Genomic DNA, 12,238 nt, shown 5'->3' with positions numbered 1-12,238 from the left:
AAATAAAACATATCCCAATTCATTTATCGCAAATAAATGTAAAAATTTATAAGGGTACGGCATGATTAGGTCAGCAGCTGAGATGCTCTACTTACAGGTATTATAACAATTCTGGATCACAAAATTTACAATTTATAATTTCTTTTCTATGCATACATATGTATGCTTTTCTTATGTGTTATGGCGAAATACACTCCTCGTCAAAAAGATAACCCAGGTGTGTTATCTTTAATTTCTCAATGACGCATGTAAAGTTTTTCATCTGTAACGTATAATATGAAAACATTATGAGCTCAGGATATGCGGTTCGTTGAAAATAATTAAAAATATTATGAGGTTTAGTGTGTAACAAAAAAAATTGTTTTATTTTAAGAATCAAATGATATTTTTATAAAATTCTCTATTTTTATGTTTTGTACATTTTTTAATACTTGGTATATTTTGCAGGTATTTGTATATTTGTATTTATCATAACTGTACAAAAATCCGCGATTTAACTTTAATGCTTAGTATTGACCTAAAAATAATTTCTGATATAGTTGTGTGGTAGGTTATATATTTATATATATTTATACATACTTGCCCTCCTTTTCAAGCTTAACCTTTTCAGAGTTTACTAAAAAAGGTTTAAAAAGGTTAAAGTCGGCACATGTATATGTACATATCTTTATATAAGTATAATCGCAAATAAATATATATATTTATTTCAAATACATTCAAGGTTTGCATGTTTGCATGTGGTTTGTAGAATAATATGAGAATACTGTTAATTGCTTAATGTTTATACATTAACGCATAGATTATAAAAACATTGAGCGTACTCCAGGATTAAATCCTCCTTTCATACATTCAGGTAGTCAGGTACATATACATAGTATATACATATGTATATACATATATATGTAAGTGCATGTGTATATATATGTACATATACATATAGTTGTAATGGAACTAAAATGAGAGAGGAAAATGTTAAATGCCCTTTTTTTATATTAAGAGCAATCATAGCTCCTTATTTTTACGCTTGTTCGTTACTCAGTGGAAGTAACCTTGATTATCTACAACCGAGAAAAATAAGAAAGTAAGAAATTAAAGAAAGATTCTCAAATATTCTTTTATGAATAAATTGTACACAAATTTTCTTTAATAAAAAGAATCCATTTGATTTTGTAAAACTACTTATAAATGTATTAAAACATTACTATCACTTAGAACAAAAACAAGATCACTATAAAAATATAAAAATATGTATAACAATCACTAAAATCTTTTTTTCTCAATAAATGAGCCTCATGTAAATTATAATTTACATTGTATCTCAAGCTAGAAGGAAATCAATGCATTTAATAAACATGTGTTAAATACACTTTATTTCTTAAGTTACATACGTACAAGGTGTATCTGTTAAAAAAATTGTTAAAGATGTTTTATTAGTTTTAAATTATTTAGTTTAATAATATAATAAAAACTGCCGCGTACGCATATTTATATTGATGTAGCAGTAATTCAATATACCCACATGCCTATTAGTGAAGCACCCGAGAAATACTATTGTGATGCAAATCGAACCTGCAAATGCCCATCAGACGTCCTCTGTCTCTATAACCACAGATGCGTGAACACATAAGTTCTGTTGGCTCTCATTAATATTTTTTTAAAAATACTTTATGAAATGCTCAATGTTTATGAGTAGAGGATGCAAAAAACAGTATAGGATTTCTAAATGGATATGGCAATCACGTTAAACCACGAAAATCCATAAGGTGATCTGTCTACTCTTATATATTGTCTATGGTTCAGCAGCTCTATATGACCGTGGTTACGTCTATTGTGTACCTCGTCCGCGACCGCAGTGCGGCGCGTCGGCAAGCAAGGGCAATACACTAACTTATCTTCAGGGACAGTCACGAAAACAGTTTTTCCACGTTAATCATTCCAGAATTCCGGTTCCAACAAGACAGCTGTTTATGTTTTCCTCACATTTTACCTTTCTTAAAATCAGCGTCCTTTCTGGCAATGTGCTGACTACAAATTTTTATTTCTAATAGAATTATTAACGTAGTATAATTTTGTCTATATAGTTCTTGCTTTGTTACAAATAAAGATGACGTATTTAAGTTCGTGGGAAGAATTTGAAAAAGGTGCTGAGAGGTTATATCTTCAAGACCCAATGAAGGTGTGTTTTAATTAAATTAATGTTCTTTTATACATCTTTTATTCATAAAATATATATTAAAATGTATTCTAGTTAATAACATAAGGCATAGGTTATAAAACATAGGTTATAAATCGTAATTGAGATGGGTATGGCATGACATGTCATTTTGAAAACTAAACTCTACTTAAACAAATCTTTTAACTAAAAAATATATCATATACAATGTAAAATTTTTAGAACGTGAATTTTCACTGTATTAATTGGTATATGAATAATACAAATGTATTCTGTGCAAAATATTTATTTATTTTAATATTAGATTACAGGTGAAATAAATAAAGTTTATAAAGGCAGATCACATTTATAAATAGTTCAATAATCATGAAGTCTATAATTTATTATTTTGTCATTTTAGGCTCGGTATACAATGAAATATTGCCATAATAAAGGTGTTCTATGTCTAAAACTTACAGATAACAGAACGGTAAGCTTTATCCTTATACAACTTACCTTGTAAGTCTTAAAAATCTACTTAAATAATACATTTATAATTTTCTTCCATAGTGTCTACAATATAAAACAGAGATAGCACAAGATTTAAAGAAGATGGAAAAATTTATAGGAAACCTAATGAGGCACATGGCATCTAAAGAGAGCTAAATAAGGACTAGATGAGATTAGGGACACTTTTTTAATCAAGGAATAAAAGTGCTGCGCATTTAATTCATTGTTTACGTTGTTCCATTTCATAAGATTCAGTGATTGATGGGATTATAGATATTTAATTTGAATGAGGTATAAAACTTTCTTAAATATACAATATGTGCATAAATGTCTATTTTGTATTTATTTAAAGCTTCATGCTCATTTCGGGCAGTTCCGTTGTCTCCTTGTTAAAGTTCTGAAACAGTATAAAATAAAATGTATCATGGTATAAATTTATTTAGAAATAAATTTATATAAAAATAATTATTCCAAATAAAAACCATTTCAAGGTACAAAAATATGGTATACTAAAATTTACTTGAAAATACCAATACTTTTCGGAAAGTGTAACTGTGTGTATATGTGTAACAGCAGCATGTAGTGCATTAGTTATTAATAAAGCCGAACTTAATTTTAATTTTTTACTAGATATTATTGTAAAAGGGAAGCACAAAGCAATGAAAAGAAGCACTTACGATATAATGGGCTGAAGAACAGCATCCAGAGTAGTATCAACAGGAGGGTAGATTTCTTGATTTGGAGACAGTTCATAGCGTACCTCTCCCCCTAATTGCATTTGCGGCTATACCAAACAAAACTATTTTACTAATTTACTATGCAGAAGATTGTACGATACAACACACTACATTCTACCAACAGTATTTCATTGAATCGATTTTTCTTATCGCATTATGATTCAAAGAGAAGAAAAATGATGTAACAAAATACTGTGGCTAGCAGAGAAGGAAATAGCAAGCCTTAACCACATGTATTTGTAAAAAGCGTTCAGTGCATCTAAAAGATTTTCGTACAATAAGTGCACAATTTTAATAAAGACAATTTATCTATCATTTAAGATTATAGTAATCCTTCTTTCTTTCTTAAAAGCAAAAAGCTTAAACTACTTGAAGCAAAAGTGTTACCCATTATTTTCTAGTAATATTTTGTTCAAGCAATAACATAGTGAAGTATAATTACGTGTAGAAAGCGGAAGTAAAGAAAATAATGAGTTTCACTCGAAACCAAAATTGATGAACGAAAAATTGACGTCATAAACGAACAAGCGAAAAAATACGTACTACCCGATTGGGTTTAGCGCTGTCGGCGGAACTTGAGCAGCAACTTGAAAATTCCTGCGGTGTACTTTCCCCGAGCCCACTGTCCACATTACTTCCTATTAATATTCTGTTGTTACGAGTATAATAAAAGTCCTTCCTCATATTGCACTCGCTCCTACTACCATCGTAGTATTTTGTCTCGACTGGACTCGGCCTGGTCGGCGGCAAATTATAACTTCCGTCGCGACTATGTTGTATCATTCTTCTGTTTCTTTTGCCAACGGGTCCGATCGTTCTGAAAGTGATTCCTTGACAATCTTGCGATATCACGGCAAAATTTAAGCACATCCCTGATCGGACACCAACGACATCGATGCATATTTTAGTTTATCAAACGTTCATAACATGGTTAATACATACTACGAGCCATATTGCATTCCCTAACGATACATATTTTTATTCACATTACAACACTAAGTTTTACTTAACAATTTCTCCATTCGTCGATCATTTACATACGTACGCCAATGTATTTAAAAGTCTATAAGTGTTTAAGGAGAGAATAACATTACTGGCTACCTAAAGAGGGGTTCAGGGAATCGAGTCGACTGGCATGATGAAAATCTCGATCTGGATCGTTGACAATGATTATCTACCAGAACTTCAACACTCCCATATACCGATCACAATTAAATAACGATTAACACGATGCATTATACCATTACACAGAAAATACACAAAACATTTCAAAAGAAAACACACACGTACAAATGCTACAATTGTTTTTAGAACGTATTTTTATGGAACAGCAATGTGCTTTCATGGTATAGCGAAAAGCATCAGTATAGGTGCCAGCCAGGAAATAAATAAACAGGTGCGACAAGCTGTTAATCTCATCGATTTATTAAGGACCTATCATGCTTTAAATAAATAATAGGGGGCATGCTTAAAGTAGATCACGTACATGCTCTTAATAAATTAAACAAAAAAAGAAACACCGCATGCAATGGGAAAAATTTCAAACAATGACTACGGATCCCGTCTCATCCTCCAGTTGCGGAGGATGACTCTGGATGTTGCAGGCCATCTTGAGATCATCGTACCTAGGTAGGGACGATGAGTCTGCGTCATCCAATCGAGAATTGCTAGACTGTAGCACATTGCTAGACGTACATTGTTGTACGGATGATTGTGATTGAACCACCGTATATGGTATCTCTCGTCGTTGCTGTTCAGTCATTCCGGAAGTATCGACTAGCCCAAACTCCAAGTGTCTGCAAAATCAGCCATTGTTTCATTGTTTTACATTATGTTGTGTTACACAAGGAAATTCATTATTTTTACAGAAACTTCCTTGCATAAATCATTGTGCAAATTGTTTGGTATAAACAATTCAATTTCATTCACACCAGAAGTAATTAGATTAGTGTACATATGTTACATGGTAATACTAAGATTGTTCGGTTTATATGTACACGGGATACAGTTGTTTCATTTGGAGGGAGAAATATAATACAAAGTATTTGTGCAATTTCAACATTAAATATGTACATTTGAAATTAGATAAATTACATTTGTATTGGAGATGACGAGGTAGATAAAATTCACTTTGGATCATTTGGTTTTCATGCATTTAATATCTAACTTTAACTAATTTAACTATATATCGCTATAAACACAATAAAATAATATTGAAAATTTTATACAAAATAATATTACAAAAAGTTTATACTTAATATTATACTTACCCCTCCAAATCAAACAATTTTTCTACGAGTTCTCTCTTATTTTTATTTTTACCGAACAAACAGCATAAAAAGATGAGAAAGGAAACATCTATTTGATAAATAATTATTTCAGTATTGTTACAATTTCATAAAAAAAACGTACTTTCTAAGTTCGTCTGGCAATGGTTGCTTTTGAGAAGGACTTCGGTGTCTACTTCTATGCCTTCTTCTTGGTTCCGTATGGCTCACCTATTAAAATATTCATTTTAATCAGTTTACATTTACGATAAAAAAAGGAAAACGCACGAGAAACTGTACGAAATAGAGAAGACGAAAGCATCGCTGAATATCGAATAAAAGAAATAATATTCAACATCTTATTCGAACTTACAACAGCCCGTTGAACTCCTTCGCCTTTCCGCTTCTGTGCTTCTTTCCATTGCGGTTCGGAATCTACCAATTCGTGTCTAAAAAGATTTACGCACGCATATGTAGAATGTTTCAATTCCAAAATATTCGTGCATAGTATAAAGTGTTTTGTGGTAAACTAAGTTGGCTCGTTCCACTTGTGATTTTACATTAAAGACATACTTCCCAGGCGCATCGTCATTAAAATAATTATCACCTTTATATGCTCTACGTACCCTACCGTGAGAATATAATGAGTACAAGGGTCTCCTTCCCGTCCTCACGGTCGATGAACTTGCATAAGATGTTCTATCAAGATCTTTCGTTTTCACATCACTGTCTAAGGGGCCTTTATTATGCCGATTAATTACCAATTAGGCTAACTAACGTATATCTTAGAATTTAGACGTATATCTTAGAATTCTAATTGTCTCAATGCACGATAACAAATGTAACGATGCTGATCAACGCAGTTAAGTTGTTTCTTTCGATTAATGCCTAATCGTTGACGACGGTGAGCATAAATAAATACAAGAAAATCGTACCTAGATGATCGGGAGCTTCTGTGCTTCCTACGGTGCTTGCGATGGCCCGATCTTGTATCCGAACCTCTCGATAGCTCGGATTCGCAATCAGAGTGACGACTATGTCTTCGATGGCTATGACTATGACTTCTTCTACGATGACCACCGCGACTATGACTGTCTCCTGAACTTTGGCTCTCTACAGAGCTACTCCGCCGTTGGAGTCTGCTCAAGAGCTAAAAAGTGAATAACGAAATAGCATTAACGCTAAGAATATTGAAATTCAACTCGTTTCTGGTACACAATACGAAAAACTACAAAATGTAATCAAGTTAATAACAAATAACAGATGTGAAGAACGTACTGCCGGTGCCGTTCCCGCAGAGCGGACCGACCGAGGACTAGACGAAGTGTAAAGACCACGAGGTTGGCTCTGAGTCCACGGCGCGCTCCTGGTACTCCTGGGACTTGAATTATTCACTTGTCTCGCATTTTGAGTATTGCACAGAACGTTTCCCCCGACCGAATTGCTGCTCGGATTCGAATTCACTGTCGCGGGTGTTTCCACGAACGGGCCGACCATTTCTTGGCCTTCGACCACGCGTCGCTGTGCCCTACGACTAGGTGTTCTCTGGAAAATTGGCGGTGGATTCCGTCTGATCACTGTGTGCTTCTCAGAGCTAGTCGGAGGACTGTACGAGCGGAAACGAGAGTAAGGACTCAAAGGTGGTGGACCGGTGGCCATCAACCGGAAGAATGCTTGGTGCTCCAAACAACACTTCCATAGATGTCTACAGGCACCTTTTGACGGTGACTCGAAACCGTGTGTTCTTTCCTCAGAATTCTTTTCGCTGACTCTCAGCATGAAATATCTACCCTGAAAGAAGTAATAGGATGATTTTTATGTATTTTAATGCTAATTATAGTAGCAATTTTGATATGTGAAACATATAAGTGAATAATGTTTCGAGAAATGACCTACCTTATAATAGATCTTATTGATTCGAGGCCAGTAGTAATTTCCCACTTTGGACTTGTTACGTAGTAGAATTATCCCGCTCGGTGTCAGACCCAAAAAATACTCCACGCTATCTTCGCCCTGCGGATCGAGATTACGGGTTTTCTACACATTATTGTGTTTCGTTAAGACATCGGTAACTTTTGTTCGTTCAAACAACAAGTACCTACCAAAACGGGATGCAAATCAACCCCGTACATTTCCAGCCATTTCACCTTGTCCAAATAATTCAGCTCCGCGGCAGAGGGTAATTGTCCTCTGGAAAAGGAGGTCATTGTTACTTTAAATTACCTTCATTATTAATTGCGTGTATTGTGAAATCTATCACTTTACTTTCTATACTATATGTGAAACAAATGAAAGCGGGTATCTCCTTTACAGATGCTTGTGCTAAGGAATGTAATGTAAATGTAAGACATACACGAGAGTTTTATGAAGTTCCACTATACGATTTTCCAATTCCGTAGTTTGGTTCGCTAAAAACCGAAATTCAGTAACGTAGCCCACAGAATGTCGTCTTGGATCGTAGTCTCCGAGTTCCGCTGAAACAATCATATTAATTCAATGTTATTTTAACTCAAGAAATAATGTCTCTGGGAGTACATCGTTTATTTCTGAAATCTTAAGTTTATCCGGGGAAACAATATGTATGAACTTTTTTTCATAAAAAAACGTGCAATTACACTCTAAAAATTGATGACTCCCTGGTATATGTTGTACATTGTACACGTAACAGGTCACAAATATTTTATGTTTTCTCATTACGTAATTCCATACATTTTCTTTATACGGACACACGAGTTCATCGAGCATGCAAGACGTACACACGTGGAACACGTTCACGATTTATTTTCAAAGCATTAAGCAAATCGTCCAGTAACACGCATTCCGTCAACCGGATGCTTACACGCATTATCTACGCTAGGAAAAAAAATTATGATAGCACTCTCATCCTGCAATCTACGTACGCACAAGTTGCGCCTAGTCCACCCTTCTTTTTCCTCTTTCTCCTTAGTTTCTTACCCTGCACGATCTAAACGCATGCAAGTAGGAGAAATTATGCCTTAAAGTTGCTGTCGCATTTTTCTTAGAATATCGTGCAATGCGAGCAAAAATTAAATGTGGTACAACTTGTTGGATTTTATTGGAGATAAATATATATGGAGATAATTTGTGCATTTTATTGGAGATAAAAAAGGTGAAAAGTAGAAAATTAAACATTTTGTGATTACAATATTCAAATAGTTAGACACATGTAATTATTTTTTCGATAACATAGGAAACGAATCCTATCTAAATGACTGTACTACTCAAGCTTGTTTAAAATTTGAGATCTATATTTCTGATTTACCATTGTCTAGTTGCTGTCCTCGTTCCTTTTGTCTTTCAAGCACCTAGTTTATCATGATATACGAGGTATCCAATTCAATTATATAAGAAATTCCGTTTTGATGCACCAGTTTAAAACTTAATATATTAAGTTGTCCTAAAAGTTTCTTTTGCTTTGTAAGGAAACAATAGATAATCCATTTTATTGCAATAGAACCTAATACATTACGGTACAACATTGCATGCAAATTGCAACAGAGAAATTATTCGAACGTAATGCCATTTACGTAGAATATTAGTTTCTATAATATGTCACAATTATAGATATTATTGCTCATATTATAATATAATATATCATATTATAATATACATCATTAAAATTAGTCATTATTAAAATATAAAAGAAAAGTATCTTTTATTTTATCGTTATTATTTTGTAAACTTTTTACTTTTTGCTACTTTTCAAACTTTCACAAACCCAGTGACACATGCTGCTGAATGAACGATCGCAATCTGCTCCAATATGCTACTTTCCATCGTAACGTGTAAATTCCAAATGCAAAAATGCTTAAAAGGGTCCCAACAACAGAACCAATTAAATTCACTTGGTCGCTTTGTGTAAAACTAAGATTTCAATGTCTACGCAACTAATCGCATAAATCTAATTTACATAAAGGAATTTCAGCTCGTCGGAATTTCGCTACTTTCGTCCTATCTCCAAGTTCTGCTTCTTCGAAACCTGTCACCGTCAGTTGCTATAGGCTGCAGCACGGAAATGCCCTCCAGAAATCATCCTAGTCGCTTAATTGAATCACTGACTTTGATGAATATCGGCTGAGACCAGCACGAAGGGCACTTTATTTTCTCGCTGGTTTGGTCTCTCTCCGGTCCTTCGCCTACCATACAGAACAAAATTCCTGCACCTTGTCGTCGTCGATTTCTTGTATGTTCATTCGGTCATATAATTACGAGACCGCTGGTCGTAGACTACGAAACGATCGGAATCAAGCCGCAAAACGCGTTACCAGGGTCCCAGAAGTTTTGCCTAAATGAAGAGGAATTTGTTCGATGATGAAAATGGTATGCGGAGATGTTCGACCATGTGGACGATTATGGAAGAAGAACTGTCTCGTACGCGAGGAAAAAAGTAGTGAGTGGAGCCAAGGAATGCGACTCGATCGATAAAAGTCGTCGCTCGTAATTAAAACCTTTGGATTCTACCTTTACATTTAACAAGACAACGATTTGATCGTTGATCGATGGAAATTGGTGATCGAAGGGGAATGAGATGTATTGAATGGAACGAGGAGCAATCCTTCTTGGTATTGAAAGTTGTTGAAAGTTGCGAATATTAGTTGTGCAGCTTGTTAGTTCGGTTTAGAAGGTGAAGAAGTTCAAGTTCGTTGAAATTAAAAAGAAAATTTAATTAGACTTAGAACGACGTAAGGGAATATCCGGTAATTTATATGTCGACTTGTTGATTAGTAGCTAACTGTAAATTTCCTTCTTTGAAATTGTTAAAGCTGTAAGTATTACTTTTCAGTTATTTTTCATTTATTAAATGTGAAATTTTTCAATAAATGCAAAAATAAAAGATGTAAAAACGAATATTTTGTAATTGAAAAAATAAACAAGACAAAATGTTTACCGATATGGCTAATTGATCATTCATATTATCCTGGTGGCAATACCGATCGAATGACTTCACGAATACCGTGAGTTCCATAAAATAAATTGCTTAGAACGAAAGTCGTATCATGCTGCTGAGTCATAGTCGATAAAGTACGAAACAAATTTCTTTTCAACTACCCAGTTATTGAAATGTTGCTAAAAGGTTTCTTACAAGGAACAATGCATTGCCATTTTAACACAAATATTTATAATATTTATAAACAAATATTAAAAATTGTTATTTCTGGTTATTATTTGTCAGGTAACTTTTATATCAGCTTTTATTAATAATTCTAGTTATTTGAGATTTTATTCCTGGGAGGAGCACAAACTTGTTCCAAAGTAATTTGGTATATCGTAAGCAAGAAATCATCCTTTGGATCTACGAAATTGAAATTATATTTTATAAAAAGATACGGAAATCCTTTCAAGTTACATTTCACTGACCGTCCTTTGTACATCTTTGATTTCTATCCGCTTGACCAATAATTTCCAAGGCCCTTTATGCTATTTCCTTTCGCATTTCCAATTACAGAAGTGAAGTGAGCTACTCGAATTTCTTCTGTCAACGCAATTACTTCAATGGTGTTTTCGTTTACTAAAAATGTTTCAATCAAAAGTTATATATTCAGTTACGTAACGATACTTTTTATACAAAGAGATATAAAAGTTCAAGTCGCATACTAAAATTAGCTCTGATTGAAAACTTAGTCGATTCAATATTCACTTTGGAATAAAAATCGCTTAAAATAGTAATTTTATTGAGTGGTATTCATCTATATGAAGGTACGCATCATTAAGAGACGACGGGAAGCAACGATAGCAGGTTAAACGTACGAAACAATTAAGTTTTCAAATAGGATTCCATTGTCCGTGTCTCAATGAGGCATTCTCGAGAATTTTTCTTCTTGTTCGAAGAACGGAAGGAGCCGCGGAACGACAGTGGGAGTATAAATTAATTTACGAAGCGAAACAGCGCTCTAAAAATGAATTCATCCCGTCCAAGTGAAGGGAGCTCGACAGTGCAGGAAGAAATACGCGTGACAATAATGGAATTCACCCCAGCGAGGCTCCGGAAAAAAAAAAACGAAAGAAACGCCTAAAGGTGTTTTCGTCGCCGTTGTAATGGCATTGTAAGCTCAAAGCTCCTTGGCTATCTTGTTTGAGATCTCCGTGGAGTTGGACAACGCTTTTCGCTGGCGCAAGCACTATCTCCCATTCGTAAAACGACGACCGGGTCTACTTATTTCCAGAGTAACTCCAATATTTGCGGAAGCTGAGCGTAAAAGGGTTCGTTGCTGGACGAATCAGATTCATTGCTCGAAAGAAAAACGCGTTACCAAAGAGTAGTGCATTTTCAGAGGAGACGCTGGAACGAGAAAGAGATAAAAATCATGTACGAGTGACTATCCTGGTTGGCGAGTTGATTAATATTCGTCGTTAAACTGTCTTCCTCGTAAAATTACTTCCCGACGCTGAACAAGCGCGTAATTGCGTACGCTATATAACGGCCAAGTTTCGCTCTCGTCCCTTCTTTTTCTTTTGTATTCATGGGAGAAAAAGGTTTCTTTAATTGCTGCCAGCCGCATAAACCAAGGAAAATGTGGAATTTTTCAAGAAGACCGTGCAATATCAAGGGT

The 12,238-nt window shown here is 34.4% G+C and overlaps 2 protein-coding genes across 8 annotated transcripts in view; one reads left to right on the top strand and one right to left on the bottom strand.

Moving 5' to 3' along the window:
* The first annotated feature begins 1,634 nt into the window (after positions 1 to 1,634).
* On the top strand, positions 1,635 to 3,462 carry Srp9 (signal recognition particle 9). Of its 2 annotated transcripts, XR_011173349.1 has the most exons (4): positions 1,635 to 2,176; positions 2,574 to 2,642; positions 2,723 to 2,953; positions 3,293 to 3,462. XR_011173349.1 is itself a non-coding variant. In XM_069114716.1 (3 exons), the coding sequence occupies exons 1-3, from the start codon at positions 2,105 to 2,107 to the stop codon at positions 2,816 to 2,818; spliced, it is 237 nt and encodes a 78-aa protein (XP_068970817.1). In that variant the 5' UTR covers positions 1,635 to 2,104; the 3' UTR covers positions 2,819 to 3,162. The 2 variants fall into 2 exon arrangements, 1 of the variants encoding a protein (XP_068970817.1); XM_069114716.1 differs by lacking the exon at positions 3,293 to 3,462 and having other exon boundaries at positions 2,723 to 3,162.
* The window catches only part of LOC138180655 (band 4.1-like protein 4A), a 62,703-nt gene continuing 53,385 nt past the window's right edge, over positions 2,921 to 12,238 (bottom strand). For 4 of the 6 annotated variants that reach the window (XM_069114711.1, XM_069114712.1, XM_069114713.1 and 1 more), the window contains 11 exons: positions 8,020 to 8,140; positions 7,769 to 7,856; positions 7,563 to 7,679; positions 6,945 to 7,457; positions 6,602 to 6,816; positions 6,040 to 6,115; positions 5,812 to 5,897; positions 5,025 to 5,195; positions 3,943 to 4,216; positions 3,340 to 3,446; positions 2,921 to 3,059 (listed from right to left, as the gene is read on the bottom strand). In XM_069114711.1, the coding sequence (XP_068970812.1) occupies positions 3,023 to 3,059; positions 3,340 to 3,446; positions 3,943 to 4,216; positions 5,025 to 5,195; positions 5,812 to 5,897; positions 6,040 to 6,115; positions 6,602 to 6,816; positions 6,945 to 7,457; positions 7,563 to 7,679; positions 7,769 to 7,856; positions 8,020 to 8,140 (1,805 nt within the window). In that variant the 3' untranslated portion in view covers positions 2,921 to 3,022. Of the gene's footprint in view, positions 3,060 to 3,339; positions 3,447 to 3,942; positions 4,217 to 5,024; positions 5,196 to 5,811; positions 5,898 to 6,039; positions 6,116 to 6,601; positions 6,817 to 6,944; positions 7,458 to 7,562; positions 7,680 to 7,768; positions 7,857 to 8,019; positions 8,141 to 12,238 lie in introns of those variants that run through there. The other 2 variants (XM_069114714.1, XM_069114715.1) reach the window with 2 other exon arrangements.

Source organism: Bombus flavifrons, chromosome 6 (genome assembly GCF_040668555.2).
Source record: "Bombus flavifrons isolate JBK064 chromosome 6, iyBomFlav1_principal, whole genome shotgun sequence".
NCBI lineage: Eukaryota > Metazoa > Arthropoda > Insecta > Hymenoptera > Apidae > Bombus > Bombus flavifrons.
This window is presented reverse-complemented; position numbering and strand designations above follow the sequence as displayed.